The 22460-nt window shown below is 40.1% G+C and overlaps 3 protein-coding genes across 5 annotated transcripts in view; 1 reads left to right on the top strand and 2 right to left on the bottom strand.

Moving 5' to 3' along the window:
* Window positions 1–3918, top strand: part of CCDC149 (coiled-coil domain containing 149) — a 69832-nt gene extending 65914 nt beyond the window's left edge. For all 3 annotated transcript variants that reach the window (XM_075858771.1, XM_075858761.1, XM_075858781.1), the window contains 2 exons: window positions 702–815; window positions 1141–3918. In XM_075858771.1, the coding sequence (XP_075714886.1) occupies window positions 702–815; window positions 1141–1658 (632 nt within the window). In that variant the 3' untranslated portion in view covers window positions 1659–3918. The remainder of the gene's footprint in view (window positions 1–701; window positions 816–1140) is intronic.
* Window positions 3919–5002: 1084 nt separating this feature from the next.
* LOC142731765 (extracellular superoxide dismutase [Cu-Zn]-like) lies at window positions 5003–14115 on the bottom strand. Its single transcript, XM_075849469.1, has 2 exons — window positions 13999–14115; window positions 5003–5875 (listed from the first exon to the last, which is right to left on the bottom strand). The coding sequence occupies exon 2, from the start codon at window positions 5860–5862 to the stop codon at window positions 5122–5124; it is 741 nt and encodes a 246-aa protein (XP_075705584.1). The 5' UTR covers window positions 5863–5875; window positions 13999–14115; the 3' UTR covers window positions 5003–5121.
* A 4074-nt stretch (window positions 14116–18189) lies between these two features.
* SOD3 (superoxide dismutase 3) lies at window positions 18190–19054 on the bottom strand. The gene has a single exon (XM_075849457.1). It carries the CDS (start codon window positions 19045–19047, stop codon window positions 18358–18360), a length of 690 nt encoding a protein of 229 aa, XP_075705572.1. The 5' UTR covers window positions 19048–19054; the 3' UTR covers window positions 18190–18357.
* Between the last annotated feature and the right edge of the window lie 3406 nt (window positions 19055–22460).

Genomic DNA, 22460 nt, shown 5'->3' with positions numbered 1-22460 from the left:
TATGTAGTCTCAATAACTTCATACATAAGGAACATCTGATCGTATAATTTAATCACTAAAACTGCCTGTATTTGGAAAAGACTTGCCCCTGATTTAACCAGCAGTCCATTATTTTTGCACTTTTGTGATTCCCACTGGTATAGGGCATGGTTTGAGAGAAAAATAATACATTTATAGAGCCAACACAATGCATGGAATGAACAATCTTAACACAGTTCAGGCTTAACAGCATGTTGGGGTCTGGTCTATAATCACAACAGTAAAGTGTTTATGCTACAAAATACATTTACCACCCATCTACGGGATAGATGAAAAATGTATGATCACTAGAACCCGTTCCAATTCCCCTATTGCTCCTCATTATGCTGCCATTCCATTCAAATTCTCTGCGACAGACAGAAATAGCAGAGAAAGATTGGGGACTAGCAACCCTAGTTCTAAATCACGGGAGCCGCAGTGATCATATATTTATCACCTATCCTGTGGATAGATGGTAAATGTGTTTTGTGGGTTGACCCCTTTTAAAGGTGAGCACCCCAAAAGTAAGATATGATCCCATCTGTGGCACATGCACTGCTTCTGCCATTGGTATCAAATAATTGATCCTTTTGGTCATATACTATTATAAAATATATATATTTTTTTCCTTTTGGTGGTAAATAGGTTCTTCTGATCTTAATTTATTTTTATTATATATGTAGGTGGACGGGACACTATCTTATTACATGAGCCAACAATATCAACCACCCATAGACCAAAGTCGCCAATGATGACCTTTACTGATGTACCTTGCCATAAACCCCTGACCTATGAAGGTAATGATGAGTGGTGGGTGTACTCTGATTTCTTTCACCATACAAAGTTGTTTTGAAGCCCATAAAAAGAAGCTGCTACCTAGGGCCAATCATTCTTCTAATAAGAGAGCCATGTTCTTCCACCACTGGTCAACATGTTGCATTCCTAATGCTTGGTCCTAGATGGCTTCTCCAACATGTACTTGCACTGTTTAGATGATTGCTGGCTGGGAGAAAAAGTTATCTTAAAACTAAGCCAGAAACAAATCTCAAAATATTAGAGCATCTGGTGATGTTGTTTGTAATGGATGTTACTTTAGCTAATGTTTCTTTATTGTGTGTGTAGCGCATAGACAACCTGACGTAGAGAGATGTTCTAGTGATGTGGGCATACCAGCCAAAAAGGAATCCAATCAGATACTGGAGAATTCCCAAGATCCACTTGGTAACTCTTATGAGAACATGTATCTTCATCCTTTGATACCTCTTCTGTGCTCTGAGAAAAAAGATTTGGAGAAGACAGGGGAGCAAATTATTGACCTAGCTGAGGAACTGGCCTCTGTTGAGTTGGAGAAAAGCCACATTATAAGCCCTGGTGAAGGTCACGCTATTGCAGTAGAACCACCTTCTCTCAATCGTTTTGAGACTCCATTGTCCAGTCTAGAACCCACTGGAAAACTGGAAACAGAGCTATTATTACCATCCAGCTTTGATGATACACCAGAAACTGTTGATAGCTTAGAAAGCATTGCGCTTGAAAATGGCTTGGACAGAAATGATGACCAGTCTGCATCTCCTGAACTGGATGAATCCTTAAAAAGAGTGTGCAATTCTGGAAGTGCTCAGTCGACAGATGGATCATGACGGAGTTCGCCCAGTTTTCAAAGACGTACAGTGTTTGTGTAAGGATTCAAAATATTGTACAATGTGCAAAAAAAATTCTGAACATTTCATTGGCCATTCGTTGTTTTAGCGTTTTTGTATATTTAGCATTGATTGTTGACTGGTGTAGCAGTGGTAATAGCTTTGTCATACATTCCATGTAAGTATGTGTGGACCAGTTGGTGTATATAAATAAGGGATGATTGGCAAATCAACCACTCGTTAATAGATACTTGGCTGATATATTAGGGAACTGCATTATGAGCAATTCCTTAAAGAGGTAATACAGTTTCAGCAAATAAAGCTTTATTCATTGTATAATGAATAGTTATGCAATTTTCCAATGTACTTTCTGTATCCATTTCTCACAAGATCTGTGCTTGCAGTCATTCATTGTTTTCTTCCATGTGATATTCCTGTCCTGTCATGTGATGGTCACACAGGTGCACTGCTCATTACAGTACAGTTATTAGAACTCTTTCTTATAATAAACCAAACTGTACAACCTGTGTGTCTATCACATGACCAGGACAGATTTGAATCTCCTAAATGACTGCAAGCAGAGATCTGAGAAAATTTGATATGCAAAGTACAATTGCATGACTTTAAATTATACAATGAATAAAGTTTTTTTGCTGAAGACCGTTTGGCAGCCCCAAAAAATATGAATTCCCCTTTATTGTCCTTAGTGCACCTCATCAAATTATAGACGAGTTCGGGACTGACTAACGGACTATAAGGGTATTTAAAGGAGCACTAAAAATACATAATGCACAAAAAATAAAATATCACAGCTATTCCTCCCTTTATCTCCTCTTTTCCTGACTAATATACTGTATGAATCCTTCTATGTGTGACCAAGGAGATCCGACATGTCTCCCTTCTCAGAATCCTGTGTCTGGATGTTCTACAACTGGCTGCAGCAGGAGCACCACTTCCCCCTGCCCTGTCTGTAGTAGGACACACAGATCTTTAAGGGACACCCCTTTTCTAAGCTTCATCCAGTCAACCGTTCAACAGGTAAATATTTAAACAGATCAGCAGAAAATGTGTTCTCATTTCTACATGTCTGTTTGTATTAGGAACAAGCAGAATATCCTTCAGACTGACAGTGTGAACAAATTTATCTCCTGTTTACTTTTATCTTTACTTTCCATGTTTAGTGTTCTTCATAGGACAACCCTACTCCATATTTGTATCATTGCAATTTGCTATGGGAATATTTTGGCTAATATTAATATACTAAGAAATTGCTCATATTGCAGTTACCAAACATTTCAAATTAAACACCTTCATAAACATTTTTTGTAATGAAATGAAATTGCCATGTGCTGTCCCTTTAATTTGTATGTTAAAAACAGGATGGAAAAACTGATTCCCCCCCCCCCCTCCCCAATGACCTCATCGGGGACCAAAACTGCCATTTACTGAAGTGAAGTGGATAGCAACTTTTGTCGTTATTATTAATTTTTGTCGTGTCTTCCATGACCGGATGGATGGTAAAGGGTCTGAACCCTATAAATATAACCCATGCCTCTAATGGGACTCGTCCCTGACTGTACGATTTCCCAATTATGAATTGTTTTCTATTATTATGAAGGAAGCGGCTTTATTTTTACAAGTCCTATCAATGCATTTTAAGTAAAACGTGAGCATTTCATTAAATTATTGAATTCATTTATGTTACAAGTTAAGAATTGATATGGTTGATGTAATTGCCTGGTTTTATCACAAAGTGATATGTGCAGATCTTTATATGTTTACTGTTTTTCTGCCTGATTCTTATAGGGGGATGTTTTAAATTTTTTAGTCATTGTTAAAAACATTCCGATATTTATCGTCCTGCCTGTATTATTATATGACCTATGGAGATCAACTATCTATTTCTAGGCCTCTGTACAAATGTTACAGGAGATATATATTATATTTGTCTATAGTATATCTGTGTGCAGGATGTATTGAGTCCTTCTCCACCAGATAGTTGTCCTGTTTTTTTGTCACCATGTCTTCTACATTATCAAGTAAGTAGTGAGAACTCTATTTAGTAGTGAGAACTATTTTTCAATAGATATACATTAAATAGTGATCTGTTCTGCAGTCCAGATTTACAGCAATTTCTCTTCGTTCTTTATCTACTTGAATGACCGTTTAGAGATATTTTTATTTTTATTTTACCGGAGGTCAGAATTATGATATTGTCAACTAACCAGCATTAATTAAACATAGGCTGGAGAGTAAAGAATATGTTTCTGTATGAAATTCTTGTATGTATCGTATTCAGTCTTATTTCCTTGGAACATTTGGGTAACCATTGCACTCGCGCCTACACAACTTGAAGTTCAGCACAGACCAAAAACAAAAAAACAACCTACACACCTTTGTCTACGGGACATTGTCTAAGATCTTAACACAGTCTACTAGAGATCTTGCTGAGAAAACTCTAGTCCATATACTCATGATCCTTCTATTTTTGGCTTTGGAATTAACACTCTGTTCACACTACCATTTTTATATTTCTGCCAAGGGCTCTGGTATGTCTAAGGGCAAGCACAGTGTAATCTACAGCTCTGTTATTGCCAGCAAATATACCAGGAACCCGATGAACCGTCAAGTCAATCAGATCCGACACAATTTGTCAAGGTCTATTTGGAAATAGTTCAGGCATAGCAGTCATGACTCCATGAACACAAGCCATTGTGCAAATGTGACCGGAGCCTATTGGTAATTGTAACATTTATGGCATTAAAAGTGATAGGTTCCGACCGATATAAATCTGTTCCATTGGTTGGAACACTTATCGTTCATGCGATTACATTTTTCTGAGTCTTTAGTGGTGAACACTACAATTGAACCAATTCCAGGAAAGATGCATGTGAGGCAATGCACAATATTTCACACTTTTTTTAATTTCTGTATGTCCCCTTCCTTCCTAATAAGTATCTCATTTAGAAATAAATAAATTGAAATGGTCATTGTATTACGGATGAGTCTTTGTATATGGCTAACTGAGATAGTAGAGCTTAACCAAAGGAGAGGTCATCTAGTCTTCATTGCAGTCAGAGTAGTTGCAGAAGAAGCCCCTCCTCTTTTCACACACCTACAGTTTCATAGGTTCTTGTCCTGGAGGGGGTGGGGAGGGAGTGACCATATGGATGCATGATGGGACATATAACATTTTTTTATTTGGATCCCAATATTGAAAAAAATAGGATCAAGGACAACAGAGAAACATTGTAAATACTGTTAGTATATTCTATTGTCTATTTTATTTAACGTGTGTGTGTGTGTGTGTGTGTGTATATATATATATATATATATATGTATGTGTGTGTTAATGTATATGTATTTTTCTTTTAACCTACGGTGAATAGTAACAAATGCATAGTTACAGAAACAAGATCTAAAAGCTAAATAGGGCTACACAAATATCGGCCATTGGTTTAGTTTAGTTTTTAGATTTTTGTACTTTACTAACACGCCTAGAGACTCTTGGGCTCTTTAGACTCTCCTTGTCTTGAATGTATTTATCCCAGCTGCTCCTCATAGTGGAACCGATCACACAACAAGCAAGACGTGTGCCGGCATTGCCATTATCCAAGCTGGCCTGGTTATTGCCTTTACCAAGGTCATCAGCCAACTTGTGGACAACAATTGATCTTCCGACTGCAGAAAATGGGCCAAATAGTGTTGCTTCAAGATTTGTATGGTGTTGTTGGATCTTGCCATTTCTTACCCGGAAATTGCCAAAATCTCCAGGGTGGCCAGGGTGATTTACAGAATGGGGGTTGAAATGTCCTCCAGTAGAGTCACAGCCATCGCTAAGGTCACCATAGCTATGGATATGAATAGCTCTCATGGTTTGATTGATATCCATAGGAAAACCTTGTACAGTGAAGACTGCTTCTAACTTTCCATTTGGATAGATCTGTTTAAACAAAATCTGTCCTGTTACTTTTAGCTCAGCTGCATCCAGTTTCGGGTTTGGTTGTAGATTACATGTAGCATAGACGGATCTATCTGGATTGCTCCCAAGCGGAACTCCATTAAGTAATATGACCCATAACTCATTTAACTTTTGGGATATTTCTGTTAAAGTTCCATTTTGACCAACTTGTTCCATCTCTGCTCTGATCCCAAAGCAAATGGAGATGAAGAATATAACACTTGGGTAAAGTGAACAACACATGGTTTGCGTATGTCTATAAGAAAAAAAAAATGGCTGTTAAGTTATGCGAAATGTATTTCTATGAATGAGAAACGATATCTATCCATTCATCCAGTCATATATATTTGTATACAGTTACTGTGTGTGGAGTTATCTATACTCCTTTAATCAATCATCCAGAAATTCTGATAATTCCGATCTTTTCTCAAACTCAGAACTGCCAAATAACCTAGAATTTCACAAGACCAGAAGCAAAAGACTGACAAGAGAGAAACAAAAAGGAAACTGAATAATAAAATGATAGTAGCATATTTAGCAGAATATTTTAGTCTTTGGGGTTTTCTACCTTTCAAAGTACATTTCATACTTTTTTATGACTATCCAGCTAGTGTGAGAATATCTAAATCCGGTACCCATGGGGATTATTGGAAACGCTATATAATAAGAAAGTAATATAAATGCACAATGAAGCTCCAACAGAGTTTTATAAGTAAACTACAGAAATGAAGAAAAATTATATACCTGTTGTTGCAATACTTCTGAAATAGTTTTTCAGAAATCTTGCCGAGTCCATGTCCTCCTGGTTTCCTATATCTGTGGCTGGGATCTGCCTGCTGAAAGGACTTTGCTTATCTAACCTTGTTTCTATTGCAGACAGACACGAGAGAAGGTTTCTGCAGCAGCAAGCTGCCTCCCAGACAGATACAAAGCAGCTTAAACCCCTCCCTCTTACAAAAACCTTTTACACAGATAGGGATTGCCAGTGGTATACACAACCAAATTAAATTATGTGACTTCTGGGGAATTGTCATGATGTCCTATCCAAACCCCAGCTGCTGTGACAAGGAGTCTGCAGGACAGTGGTGTATTGCTGAATACTTGCTATAGAAGAGCATCACACTTCATTGGGAAAAGAATGTAGTCCCCTCTAAGGCCCCATTGACTTTGCGTTTGTGCTATCCGCCGAGCGTATATTTTTAAACACTAAAAAAGTATTGAAACGTATAGTACGGCGTATACATAGACTATAATGGGTCAAAAGTAGACCAAAATACCATTTGTTTGGTCTATGTTTGTCATGGTTTACATTGGGATACTGTTTTTTTGAAAGTACTGAAAAGCGTAGTCTGCTACGCTATTCTGTACTTCAAAAAAAGGTATACGCGACGTAACATTTTTTTTTAGCATTGATCTCCTTGGACGACGTATGCAAACGTAATGCTATACGTTTGCATTCGTTTACATACTGTAAATCTAGCAGGTTTTTTGGGGGGTTTTTCTATATCAGTGTTCACTTTGTAAAAAAAAAAAAGGTTGCAGGTATGCAACACTCGGCAGCAGTTTGCCTAAATGGCGCTCTCGGCAGAGCATAGCGCCTGCTGCCAATGTTAATATAGAAAACAACACCTGAATTCTTCAGCGGCTGAGAAAAACAATAGTGCAAGTCTCGTATGAGGGGCTGGCCAGTAAACGGACCAGAGGAGTCTCCAATAGGCCAGAAGATAGACATCTCTTTAAAAGGTACACTTTGAAAACTATTAAAGTGACTTGCTTTCTGACAAATCGCAAATAAGTATAAGGGTATGTTTACACGACAGCGTCCGTAACGGCTGAAATTACGGGGATGTTTCCGCCTGAATTTCAGCCGTAACGGCATGTGCAGGCGCTTGAACGCCGCGTCCTTTACGGACGTAATTGGCGCTGCTATTCATTGGAGTCAATGAATAACGGCTCCAATTACGGCCAAAGAAGTGACAGGTCACTTCTTTGACGCGGGCGTCTATTTACGCGCCGTCATTTGACAGCGGCGCGTAAATACACGCCTCGTGTGAACAGACAAACGTCTGCCCATTGCTTTCAATGGGCAGATGTTTGTCAACGCTATTGAGGAGCTATTTTCGGACGTAATTCGGGGAAAAAACGCCCGAATTACGTCCGTAATTAGTGCACATACCCTAACATTTATGTCTCAATTCTACTTTAAACGCCGTTTTACATTTAGAAAGAATCTACATAAAAACTTGACTAAATTTGTATATCCATTACATTACTTATCTTGTACTGATCTTGAGTTACAGCCTGTGTTAAAGTCTAGAGCTGCATTTACGATTCTGCCTGCTGCAGAGCTGAAATCTTGCAATATTTCTTGCTTGTTCAATGTGTGCACTGAGCTTGTTCTGGTGATTTGTATTCTGGAAAGTGTCATCTTCACACCAGGCGCCGTGCAATAATCTGATGTAGGGAAAACTAACCCGCCAACTGCATTGTAGGAACGTAATTAAGCTGACAGGAATTTGACTATTTGCAAGCTTGTTGACGATTTCCAGTGAATACCAGCAGAAATGTGAGCGCTGCTCTGGATCAGTACAAGATAAGCAATGCAATGTATTTACAAAGTTACACAACTTTTTACGTAGATTCTATCTATGCTTTACAAGGATGTTGAAAAGATAAAAATATGCACACACATTGATCTAAAGATATTCCAATCAATATCTATGGCAGTAGAAGGCCTTCAGCTGTGGTACAACTACAGCTCCCAGGAGCCATCTTGCCTTTGCTCAACAGTAGCTGTTAAACAAAATGAATTGCGCAGTCTTCAGGGCTATTCTTGCTGTCAAAAATATATGAACCCCAAGCGAAAACTCACAGACCCCATTATGAGTTAATGGGGTCTGTCAGGATTTGTCGGTATCTGTCATGGCTCAGTTATGAACATAGCCTAACAAATTATAGGACTATGATTACTGGATGGGAATGTGTGTTTTGTTAATTTTTTTGTATTGTTGAAATATGGGATGTGGGGTTTTGTTTTTTTTTGGCCATGGTTTAAGAGAGGGGTGCATAAGCTTTTCAAGTGCAAGCTCTGGATTGCGTAACGTCCACGGCCGCAAACCTTCGGTCCGACTTACCCCTCGACAGCGGCGGCCATGGACCTGTGAGTGCTGGCCACCATCTCCTTCCTGGGGGACGCCGGCACTCAATCCCGCTCTGCTGTGTCCCGTAGGGCGCGCATAGATATGTACTGACATATCTATGATCAGTACTGGGAAGAGAGAGCCGAACTTTCGTCTAATTCGCACTCCGTTCTCTACATCGGAAGGCTATGGATGTTTTTTAACAGTCCAATCTTTCTAAACCATCAGAACACAGTTATGCATGTTGGTGTCCCAATAGTTTGAGGCCGAACAGTATGGCATCATGGGCCGCGAGTTGTTCACCCTTGGTTTAAAGAGATACCTACTACTGTCCATCGTGTTCGCCCTAAATTAACCTGATAAACAATTATAAGTAATAAAAAAAATATCCCCGGGTTCCCTATGAAGATAATGAAGTGAAATTGAAAACATCTGTAATGGAAAATGCTTTGATATATTGGAAAACTTAACTTTTTGCTTCAACTGCAGGGATATCAATAACCTGTAGTTAAATTATCAAAGGGCGCAGAAGTTTTGTTGGAGAATAGAATCATAGTTTCTGGCCCAGTGGAGCGTAAGATGGAGGATTCAGCAGCGAGATGTTCAATAATGAAGTAATAACCAGGGTGACACTTGGAGACAGTAACTGCTTTCCCTAAGGCCTGACCGTACTGCATTTATGCGGATTTTCTCACAGCAGTTTCTGTGCATCTGTCTAGTGCAGGTTACACAAGGTCAAGGTTAGACAAAGTTCAGAGTAAGTGAAGCATGTCATGGCGGCCATAGAAATCAATATGTGTTTGTGTAATGCACAGATGTCAGTGATCCTCAGGAGTGAAAATCTGCCTTTTACAGTACTCTGCTCTGACTAATAGGGGGGTTTCCAATCTGTTCACCCTCTTCTGCTACCACATGGCATATGGAAAGGGTTGTTCAAAGAGGATAAGCCCTTTAACAAGGAAATGTTGCACTTCACAAACTTTTAGTGGATGGCTTTTTGGTTATATGATGCCTCCAGACCATAACTGGTATCCTGCTTGTAAGACTTAAAGGGGTTGTCTGGGCACAGAACGGTTTTTCATACTGATGACCTATCCACAGGATAGGTCATCGGTATATGATCTGTGGGGGTCCAAAACCCGGACCCCGCACTGAGCAGCTCCTCCCGGGTACCGGATGTCTGTGCCAGAAGCAGATGGCTCCGGTCACAGTCTAGCGGCCGTCTTGCAGTACTGCAGCTCTGCTCCTATTCAAGTGAATAGGAGCAGAGTTGCAGTACTGCAACACAGCCCATATGCGGTGTATGAGCCATCTGCTTCCGACACCGGCCACTGCGTAACATTCGGTGTCCTGAGGCAGCCGGTACAGCTGATCAGTATGGGATCCAGATGTTAGACCCCTACCGATCGTATACAGATGACCTATCCTATGGGTAGGTCATCCGTATGAAAAATCGACCTATGCCCGGACAACCCCTTTCAATAGAGAACTTGGAGATACTATGACTTGGCCAACATGAGAGCTGCTGCCGCTGTGTTCCCATGACAACGGGATGTAGTGGCCCGGCGCGGGACTTGGAGTCGTCACTCTTCCTGGACCTTAAAGGGGAACTGCTCCAGTGTTCCGGTGCTTGTGATTCCCTGGGTTTGACTCGGCATTCGTCTCATCTTGATCTGATTTATTTGTGTACCTACTTCTGGCCTGTCCATGAGCTTGCTTTCTGATACTAATTACTGGACCTGACAATGCCCACCTGTTATCAACCCAGATCTGTTTGACCACAAAACTGTTCATACCTACCATCTGCAGTCCTAGCATCTATTGGGGGCTATCCTGCGGCCTTCGTCCTGGGAATCTTACCAGCAAAGTCCATACCTCCTTGCATGGGTTAAGGATTAAGAATGGGAGATAATTTAGACTCCACACCCCAGGTTAGTCTGCACCAACTCAATTACGGTCCTTGCCTAGTTCCAAGCTTCTCCTGTGCTGGAGCGCAACTACTCTGACAAGACTGCATGGTGTCACTGAAAGCTGTTCCCGCTACCCTTTGTCATCACCGCCCCTAAAATTTGTCACCCAAGTTCTGACTATGCTAGCATGGGACTGGCATCCAGGTACGCTCGTGGGCGCTAACAGTCTAGTAACAAGCGTTACGCAATGAACAATGAATAATTTTATTACACAGAATTAATTTAGGGCCTGAGCAGGAAGTGCAAATAGAAGCTTAGGCACACGGTTATTAATGGACAAGGAAGTATGATTTGATTTTAGTATATTTAAAAGAGAAACTCCAGTCAGATCTAAACATTCTTCTACCTGTTAATTTCCATATACTTTTCTATAGGGGGCAGTATTATTATAGTGCTGGTGTAAAGCTAGTCTACTTAGTTATCAGGTCTTGAAAAGTGACAACTACTTTACTGATCAAGGAATATGTTCATTGCAGATGTCATCTACCTTCCCCACATATCCAGGCAGATCATACTTATGACTTGATATATCACAGAATTTTCAAGTAGTTTGATTATAGATTCCACTGATACAGCATCAGACGTATATACCCACTTTAATATAGACACTAACGTATTATATATATATATATATATATATATATAATGTCACACTCTGCGGGTGGGTGGACCCACTGGGCCGCACCACCGAAGCAGGATGGCAGCTGGCCAAACTACAGTGTACCAAGTCAATATGTATGTAGTCCAAGCACAAGGGTACCTGTGATAGTACAGACAGTAGCAACGGCAGGCACAGATGGGATCTTGACATCAGGTGATGCAGACGAGACAGATGACACCAGACGTGGTGTAACACAGCAGATGTGGCCGATGGCAGAACTCGACTTAAATATTATAGCAGGCACAGGAACACCTACAACACGGGGTACAGGTAGCAGGGCACGGGAACTAGAGAACCCTAAGGGACTGTTTGCAAGACTAACAGAGCAATACGAACAACGCTCAGGCAAGGAGTGAAAGGGCAGGGCCCCTTTTATAGTCCAGAGTGATTAGGGCTAATTTGTGATATAATTCATGTGCGCACGCTGGCCCTTTAAGGCCAGTCACGAGCGTGTGCGCGCACAGCCGAGTGGAGCGGAAGTGAGTGCTGGCATCTCCTAGGAAGGAGGGGACGGCCAGCATTCACAGATCCATGGCCACAGTTGCCGAGGGGTGAGTAGGCATGGCGGTCCGTGGACGCTACAATATATATATATATATATATATATATATGTACACAAAAAATGTCAACCGCGCAGTCCAGGTCTCATAAAAATGAGGGTGCAAGCCCGCCAGGGATACGGCCACAGTCTCCCAAGGTATATATTTTTCAAAAAACAGACAGGTAACTGCACCAGGACTTCAAGATTTGATGGAAAAAAAAAAGATTGGTTTAATCACCACCAAGAAACAACGTTTTGGTTCACATCTGAACCCTTTTCAAGATGTGAACCGAGACGTCTCTTTCTTGGTGGTGATTAAACCAACCTTTTTTTTTTCCATCAAATCTTGAAGTCCTGGTGCAGTTACCTGTCCTATGGTTTCTTCTATATTAAAGTTGGGGAATTGATTCACCCTCTGGTAACGTGCACATGGCCTGATTTACAGATGGTTTGGAGTGCTGTTTTCATCTTTGGACTGTGTGTGTGTGTATATATATATATATATATATATATCATAAATTTATTTATTTCATTTTATCTTTTTCCTCTATGGTACATGTATACTTAGACATGTCGTTTAAATACTTACATCAAGTTGTTTGATATCCAGTACAGTAAATTATAAATTACACTAGACACATATTCTTCTTCAGGGGAGTAGCGAGGGGAAACAAATCGCCCCTGTGCCTTAGCTAGAGGATTTAGATACAGGGCTAGGGCATAATATTTTCACCCAGGTTAAAGAAAGTGTAGCTACGCCCAGCTTTCCATAGAGCCTGAATAACTTGTCTTTACGTTACATCCCTCACTCCCTGTGTGATGTTCCGTGTTCCCTGTATAGTCTAACCTATGAACCAGAAAGATCTGGATGAACAATAATAGATCTTGCTCAACTAAGACACAAAAAAGCCTAAATACAGGTCCATATGCTGCTATAGTCGCAAGATTGTGACATCCCCGATAGACACATGAACTGATAGGGTACTTGGTAATAGAAAAGCTGGCTTGAAAATGAGAAAATCAGTCAAATGCAGGTATTTGTAACTGGACAGCCATGTCTGCTTCTATTTATACTGAATGACACAAAATACCAGCCGCGGTAAATAAATTATAAAGCTCTAGTAGCAGCACTGTAATAGTCATATAACAATGTGACAGCCTATTGCTACACTTCAAGGGCAGCGTATTCCATCTTCCAAATTCTAGCAATGAAACCACAGTCATTAGCTGTAAATGCTGTCATGGAATAGAATCCACTTCATAAAAGTCTATATTAAAGGTGTCGCGTTGTCACTTTATTGTAAATAAAGTTGATTGAAATGAGTACTTTACAAAATAGTGTCTGCACTTACACAGACCCCGGGTGAGACATTTCAGACCACAGCATCATGGACGCCACTGTTTTCATAAATCACATCCATTGGCAGACCTAGACGTATGTGCCCGCACCTTGGGGACCAAATCAGTGCAGAGAGTTTTGGTTTCAACTAACTTCACTTACAATAAAACAGACAACCCTTTATTGTTCCAATGTATACGACGACGTGTATTTTTTTTAAAGTTACAAAAACGTATGCATTTGTAACATGCGCTTACGTTTTTTTGTAGTATACGTCATATACGTTTTTATTCATTTGTGTCCGTTCTTTTAAAAATGTATACATTTTTTTGTTCTTGAGCTAAATCAAACTTTGTAAAGTCAAAATTTCCCATATATAGTGACAAAAACGTATACGTTTACGTATGTATACGTAGGGTTTAAGATTTCATACGTCCCCATTGACTTCAATGCAAATAAAAACGTATACATGTGGTATACTTTTTGTACAAATATTGAAAAGCCTCGTAGACTACACTTTTCAGGACATTGGGAACAAAGGATAGAATGTAAGCACCCAAAACGTATGCACAATGTACGCCATTAGGGCATCCGTCCTGACCATAGAAATCAATATACACGCTGCGGTACGTGTTTTGATACTGTTTTTTCATGTCAAAACGTGCACGTCAGACATACAGTAAAAACTAGATGTGAACTTAGTCTTAAGCAATTGTAGTGCTAGTTACCTGTGCAGTTGGAGCCGGTGTATAAAGACGTGCAGCTGAGGGGTGTCTTCTTGTGTGCGGAGTCTTGGATGTGCTGAGCTTTTGTAACTCTGTGCTGTGGGAGTGGTCACAGTTCCTGCTGTGAGTAATAGTCAATTAGGATTTTTATTCCAGTGGGTTTGATTTTTGGCCAAGTCATTAACATTTGGTTATGTAAGCCGAACACAACAAATTTGTGCTGCAGCAATGACTTGGGTAACGTCCAGGGCTTACATAACAGTCACAAGGTGTTATGGTTGTGACCGGGGCTCTTACTAGAAAAAGGAAAACTTCTACATGCAACTATATCTAATTCACATCTATCCTTAAAAAGTCTCCAGCCCCCACCCACCCGTCCAGGGACACAAGTGGTAAAAATGGCCATATATTAGTAAATCAGAAGTCACTCAAAGTTACTCAGTGTCCACCTGCTTTCAAAAATGGCATCTCATTCACTTTTCCGCCAATAGTTAAAGGGAGTCTGTCAAATGAGCTTTGGAGCAACGAGGGCGTCACCGATGCTCCAAAATGCTATGTCTTCTTTCCCCAGTCCAACCCTCCTTCCCCTTTTTCATTGATTGACAGGGGCCTGGTAGTGAATAGGCGAGTCCACGCCCGACCCCATAGTCTCCTAAACGCGTGCGGCTCATCTTCATAATCGGCGCATGCGTAGTACATCCTTGATGTTTCACCTGTCTAATCGGCAGCACTGCGCAAGCGCCGATAATATCAGACTACACCCTCTTCTGCTCTCCAATGCCAAGGTCTGTCTCTTCCGGGGGTTGTCTGATGTAATCGGCACTTTCGCAGTACAGACGATTAGACCGGTGAAACGTCAAGGGTGTACGGAAGCAGAGCCGCGCGCAATCAGGAGGCTATGGGGTCAGGCGTGAATTCCGATATTGCACTGTCTGGCCTCTGTCCATCAATGAAAGAAGGGAGGGAGTGTTGGACTGGGGAGAGAAGACGTAGCATTTTGGAGAATCGGTGACTCTCTCGTTGCTGCAAAATGCTCGTTTGCATATACTAAATAAAACTACTTTTTCCACAAAGGAGGCACCCATGTGAAAAAGGTAATAAACATTAGATTCAGGTGAGATTACGCTATATTACCCTGTTGCTAGTTTGATAGGTACATTTCTGGTGACAGACTCCCTTTAAGCCACTTACTAATAGACTTTCTCGTATGAAAATCCTCAATTCTGCTCCTCTCTATCCTGGTCACCTGACTCTACCGCCACTATCCTAGGCCATAATCCGTGATGAATCGTATTCTGATCATGTGATGCTTTCCCATGATTCATAGCGCCTAGGAAAAGATTCATCACTAATTATGTGACATTTCCTAGACTGTGATCTTGCCCTGTAACGAAACATCACATGACATGTGGCTTTTCTTTCGCCGATTGAAAAACCAATCAGTAAGTGATGACGTATCTTACCGATATGCAATCACTAACCTTAGTGGCAAAGCCCCTTTTAAGTGGTTGTCCACTTTCAGCAACTTAATCTTTTTAAATAACTGAAAGTTATATCATTTACTTTCTGTATTAATTCCTCACGGTTTTCAAGATCTCTGCTAGTTATTATTCAGTAGGAACATTCATTGTTTATTTCCAGTGGATAAAATTCAGTCCTTGTCATGTGATGGAGACACAGGTGCATGACTCGTTACAGTTACAGCATGTGTATCAGAGCTGTGTCTGCTAATGTTCCGAGCACCTGTGTGTCCATCACATGACCATGGACAGAATTCTATCCACTGGAACAATGAATGTTCCTTCTGAAAACAACAAGCAGAGGTCTTGAAAAGCGTTTAGGAATTAATACAGAAATTATATTGTAAAATTGTATAACTATTAATTATACAAAAAATAACATTAATTTGCTGAAACCGGACAACTTCTTTAACCCCTTAATGGCATGCCACTTATGTGTACGTGGCAGCCGTTAAGGGGAAGTATGAAGTTGGCTCAAGGGCTGAACGCACTCCATACTTAGCAGGTGTCAGCTGTGTCATATTGCCGATACCGCACTGCAACGGGTGGAATTAAAGATCACTTTGATTCCGCCCATTTAACCCCTTAGATGCCGCGATCATGGCATCTAAGGCGTTCTAATGAGGGGCAGCCCCATTTGAGGTGCCAGCTGTCCCTCTGTGTCACAATCGTCATGGCACCCGGAGGCAGGGCTTCATAGGAGACTGTGAGACTCCTATGAATCCTAAGAGTATTGCTGTATGTGATACAACGAATGCTGGTACAAGTCCCCAAGGGGGACTTCTGAATAAAATATAAACCAGTTAAATAAAGTTTTTTTTTTTTTTAATGCACCAAAAAAAACGAAAAATATATTAAAACCCTTTTCGCATTTTTTTCCCTAAAGCAATGTTAAAAAAAATATAGGTTAACATAACTGGTATCGGCACGTCTGTAAAAGTCTGAACTATTACAATATAATGTTATTTATCTCACATGATGAACGCCGTAAAAAAAAATGAAAACACCCAAATTGCTGTTTTTTGGTCACCTTAGCTTCCCAAAAAAAGGAATAAACAGTGAACAAAAAGTTGCATGTTGCCAAAAACGGTACCAATAAAAATGACAGCTTCACACTGCCAAATTGACAGAAAATCAGAGTTATGTCTCTCAGAATATGGCGACAAAATTTTTTTTTTAACAAATCGTTGTCTTTTTTTAATAAAAGGGGTAAAACATAAAAAAAATATACATTTGGTATCGCTGTAATTGTATCAATCTGCAGAATAAGGTGAACATGTCGTTTTTATCGCACGAAGAACGGCGTAAAAACTAAACTCCCCAAAAATGGTGCAACCGCTGTTTTTTGCTCATTTCCCCCTAAAAATAGTTTTGCGTTTCCCAGTACATTATATGGTACATGAAATGGTGCAATGAAAAACTACAACTTGTCCCATACGGCTATGTTGCTGAAAAAAAGAAAAAAAGTTATGGCTTTTGGAAGATGAGGAGGAAAGAATGAAAATTGGCCCTATCATTAAGGAGTTAAAGAGTCACAGTTAAAGAGGCTCTGTCACCACATTATAAGTGCCCTATCTCCTACATAAGGAGATCGGCGCTATAATGTAGGTGACAGTAATGCTTTTTATTTTAAAAAACGATCTATTTTCACAACGTTAGGAGCGATTTTGGTTTATGCTAATGAGCTTTCTTAATGCCCAGGTGGGCGTATTTTTACTTTTGACCAAGTGGGCGTTGTACAGAGGAGTGTATGACGCTGACCAATCGGCATCATGCACTCCTCTCCATTCATTTACACTGCACTAGCGATATAGATATATCACTATGTGCAGCCTCATACACAAACCCTAACATTACTAGTGTCCTGATAATGAATACACATGACCATCCAGCCTGGACGTCATGTGTACTCAGAATCCTGACACTTCTGACTCTTTTTTGTGAGATTCCGGCAAGTGAAACGAAATCTCGCGAGACTACGGAGCTAAACGAGATTTCGTATCCGTTGCTGTAAATCTCACAGAAAAGATTCAGAAGTGTCAGGATTCTGAGTACACATGACGTCCAGGCTGGATTTCATGTGTATTCATTATCAGGACACTGTAGTAATGTTAGGGCTTGTGTATGTGGCTGCACATAGTGATATAACTATATCGCTAGTGCAGTGTAAATGAATGGAGAGGAGTGCATGATGCCGATTGGTCAGCGTCATACACTCCTCTGTACAACGCCCACTTGGTCGAAAGTAAAAATACGCCCACTTGGGCATTAAGAAAGCTCATTAGCATAAACCAAAATCGCTCCTAACGTTGTGAAAAAAGATCGTTTTTTTAAATAAAAAGCATTACTGTCACCTACATTACAGCACCCATCTCCTTATATAGGAGACAGGGCACTTATAATATGGTGACAGAGTGTCTTTAAAGGGACTGAGTGAAACATGTGGCTCCCAAGTTAATGTTTGGAGAACACTGCTCTAGAGGTTGAAGGTGCATTGATCCAAAAATGGAGATTATTGGAAGCAATAACAATGCACTTACATTAGTGGTGATTAAGTTTTATATCTTGATTTGATTTTAGGAGAAAATGTGACAAGGAATACATATGTATATGTTTAATTCATACCAACTTTTATTTAAGAGGAATAACAAAATGTCTTTAGGTCATATCTTATATAAATTATGTTATGAGCCTTCACAAGCTTTATGTAAGTGCTACTTCAAACAATTATCCACAAATTCTAGAATCTGTGCAAAATATTGTACAAGGGGTGATTTCCCTCAGCTATACAAAATGTTATTAAAATTTTGGACACTTGTAAGATTTTATTAATTACACAATTTTAGTAGTCTCCGGACCCTGTGTTAAACTTATCCCAGCTGGTCTTACTACTGGAACCAATCACACAACAAGCAAGACGTGTGCCGGCGTTTCCATTTTCCACGCTCGCCTGGTTATTGCCTTTACCTAAGTCATCAGCCAACTTGTGGACAACAATCGATTTACCAAAAACAGAGTAGGGGCCAAAGAGTGTAGCTTCAAGACTTGTTAGACTTTGCTGGATTTGCCCATCTTGCACTTCAAAATTCCCAAAGTCTCCTGGGTGCTGAGGATGTTTTACGGAAAATGGGTTGTAATGTCCACCGGTTGAGTCACAGCCATTGCTGAGATCTCCAAAGCTGTGGATATGAATTGCTCTAGTAGATTCACTGGGATCCAGGGGAAATCCTTGTACGATGACATGTGCTTGAAGCTTTCCATTGGGGTAGGACTGCTTAAGCAAAACATGTCCTGTTATTTTGGCTTCACTCTCATTCAGTTTTGGATTTGGTTGCAAATTACATATCCCATATGTATTGTTATCTGGATTATTCTTGATGGGAATTCCAATGAGAAACGTGTTCCATATGTCATCCACTTTTTGGGACATGACTGTCAACATTTGTGCTTCATCCCTGGGCAGTGCCACTGTTTTAACACCGCAGAAAGCGTATATATATAAGATGAAGGCTTGGTAAAACAAGCAGGTCATGGTGAAACGGTTCCTGAGAAAAATAATATTCAGGTTAGTACTACGTAATATATGTAATGCATACTGATCTTATAACCAGCATATTAAAGAACTATAGCCCCACATTCAAAGCCACGTTTAAGAAATATGATTGTATCTCTAATAACTCCCGGATGGAGAATGGTGGGGGTCACCTCAAGTGGTGGAGGCCCCACAATTAACCCATTTGCCCTCCCTATAATCCTGTCCTGATGTTAGATGACGTCTATTAGTATATGACGTGTTTATACAGGGCAAAGAGTAATTTATTAATGTATGTAAGAAATACGTCAAACTAATTAAATTGAGTTCTAGCCACTTCTGAGGCTTTACCACAAATAGAGGCCATACTACTTACAATTGCACTGTATAGTATATGATTAGTTAGGGGGTAATAAAGAGCTGAAATGTTATTCAACAGAAACCTATAAAATACTATAATACTTCTATTTTATACTATACTTTGACTATTTTATTGAAGTAGAATCAGCCTAAGTAATCATCTTCACTTATGTTCTGGTTAATTGATAGATGTACTGTTCTAGATTGGTTGTCTTGTGCATATGTATTATTCTAGATCAGGATTCTCATGCATCTGTATTGTTCTAGATCGGGTGTTTTGTGCAGATTTCTTGTTTTAGATTGGGTGCCTCATACAGATGTATTGTCCTAGACTAGGTGTGTCATACAGATGTATTGTTCTAGATCAGGTTTGTCATACAGATGTATTGTTCTAGATCAGGTGTGTCATACAGATGTATTGTGCTACATTAGATGTCTTATGCTGATCAGTTCTAGAGTAGATGTCTAATGCAGATGTATTGTTCTAGATCAATTACCTTATGCAGATGTATTGTCCTAGATCAAGTGTGCCATACAGATATATTGTCCTAGATAAGGTATCTCATGCATATGTATTGTTCTAGACTGTGTGTTTCTTGCAGATGTATTGTTCTAGATTGGGTGCCTCATACAAATGTATTGTCCTAGAACAGGTGTCTCATACAGATGTATTGCCCTAGATCAGGTATCTAATACAGATGTACTGTTCTAGATCAGATGTGTCATACAGATGTATTGTGCTACATTAGATGTCTTATGCTGATCACTTCTAGATTAGGTGTCTAATGGAGATGTATTATTCTAGATCAATTGCATCATGCAGATGTCTTATCCTAGTTTAGGTGTCTCATACAGATGTATTATTCTGGATCAGATGTCTCATGCTGATCAGTTCTAGATTAGGTGTTTAATTCAGCTTTATTTTTCTAGATCAAGTGCCTCATACAGCTGTATTGTTCTAGATCAGGTTTATCCATGAATATGTATTGTTCTAGATTGGGTACCTCATGCATATTTATTGTTATACAGATCGAATGCCTCATACACATCTATTGTCCTAGATCAGGTGTCTCATACAGATGTATTGGCCTAGATCATGTTTCTCATGCATATGTATTGTTCTGAATTGGATGCTTTATACAGATGTATTGTTCTAGATCAGGTGCCTCATACAGATGTATTTTTGTCCAAGATCAGGTTTCCCATGCTTATGTATTGTTCTAGATTGGGTGCTTCAAACAGATGTATTGTCCTACATCAGATATTGTTCTAGAACATTTGCCTCATGCAGATGTATTGTTCTAGATCAGGTTGCTCATGCATATGTATTTCTCTAGATCGGGTGTCTTTTTAATGCAGATGTATTGTTCTAGAGCAGGTGCCTCCTACAGATCTAATGTCATAGATTAGATGTTTCATATTGATGTATTGTCCTAGATCAGGTGTCTCATACAGATGTGTTGTCCTAAATCAGGTGTTTCATGCAGATGTATTGTTCTAGATCAGGTGCCTCATATGCATGTATTGTCCTAGATCAGGTTTCTTATGCATATGTATTGTTCTAGATCGGGTGCTTCATACAGATGTAATGTTCTAGAACATGTGCCTCATTGAGATGTAGTGTTTCTAGATTTGGTGCCTCATTCAGATGTATTATCCTAGATCAGAAGTCTCATACAGATGTATTGTCTTATATCAGGTTTTATTCTAGATCTGGTGTCTCATACATACAGTGAAGGAAATAAGTATTTGATCCCTTGCTGATTTTGTAAGTTTGCCCACTGTCAAAGACATGAACAGTCTAGAATTTTTAGGCTAGGTTAATTTTACCAGTGAGAGATAGATTATATATATATAAAAAAAAAAAGAAGAAAATCACATTGTCAAAATTATATATATTTATTTGCATTGTGCACAGAGAAATAAGTATTTGATCCTCTACCAACCATTAAGAGTTCAGCCTCCTCCAGACCAGTTACACGCTCCAAATCAACTTGGTGCCTGCATTAAAGACAGCTGTCTTAAATGGTCACCTGTATAAAAGACTCCTGTCCACAGACTCAATTAATCAGTCTGACTCTAACCTCTACAACATGGGCAAGACCAAAGAGCTTTCTACGGATGTCAGGGACAAGATCATAGACCTGCACAAGGCTGGAATGGGCTACAAAATCATAAGTAAGACGCTGGGTGAGAAGGAGACAACTGTTGGTGCAATAGTAAGAAAATGGAAGACATACAAAATGACTGTCAATCGACATCGATCTGGGGCTCCATGTAAAATATCACCTCGTGGGATATCCTTGATCCTGAGGAAGGTGAGAGCTCAGCCGAAAACTACACGGGGGGAACTTGTTAATGATCTCAAGGCAGCTGGGACCAGAGTCACCAAGGAAACCATTGGTAACACATTACGCCGTAATGGATTAAAATCCTGCAGTGCCCGCAAGGTCCCCCTGCTCAAGAAGGCACATGTACAGGCCCGTCTGAAGTTTGCAAATGAACATCTGGATGATTCTGAGAGTGATTGGGAGAGGGTGCTGTGGTCAGATGAGACTAAAATTGAGCTCTTTGGCATTAACTCAACTCGCCGTGTTTGGAGGAAGAGAAATGCTGCCTATGACCCAAAGAACACCGTCCCCACTGTCAAGCATGGAGGTGGAAACATTATGTTTTGGAGGTGTTTCTCTGCTTAGGGCACAGGACTACTTCACCGCATCAATGGGAGAATGGATGGAGCCATGTACCGTCAAATCCTGAGTGACAACCTCCTTCCCTCCACCAGGACATTAAAAATGGCTCGTGGCTGGGTCTTCCAGCACGACAATGACCCGAAACATACAGCCAAGGCAACAAAGGAGTGGCTCAAAAAGAAGCACATTAAGGTCATGGAGTGGCCTAGCCAGTCTCCAGACCTTAATCCCGTCGAAAACTTATAGAGGGAGCTGAAGATCCGAGTTGCCAAGCGACAGCCTCGAAATCTTAATGATTTACAGATGATCTGCAAAGAGGAGTGGGCCAAAATTCCATCTAACATGTGTGCAAACCTCATC

This window comes from Rhinoderma darwinii, chromosome 1 (genome assembly GCF_050947455.1).
Source record: "Rhinoderma darwinii isolate aRhiDar2 chromosome 1, aRhiDar2.hap1, whole genome shotgun sequence".
NCBI classification, from domain to species: Eukaryota; Metazoa; Chordata; class Amphibia; order Anura; family Rhinodermatidae; genus Rhinoderma; species Rhinoderma darwinii.
The sequence above is the reverse complement of the archived record's forward strand: the minus strand, read 5'-3'. Positions and strand labels throughout refer to the sequence as shown.

Coding starts and splice junctions, on each gene's coding strand:
- SOD3 (XM_075849457.1), bottom strand. CDS start 19,047: ATGACCTGCTTGTTTTACCAAGCCTTCATCTTATATATATACGCTTTC.
- LOC142731765 (XM_075849469.1), bottom strand. CDS start 5,862: ATGTGTTGTTCACTTTACCCAAGTGTTATATTCTTCATCTCCATTTGC.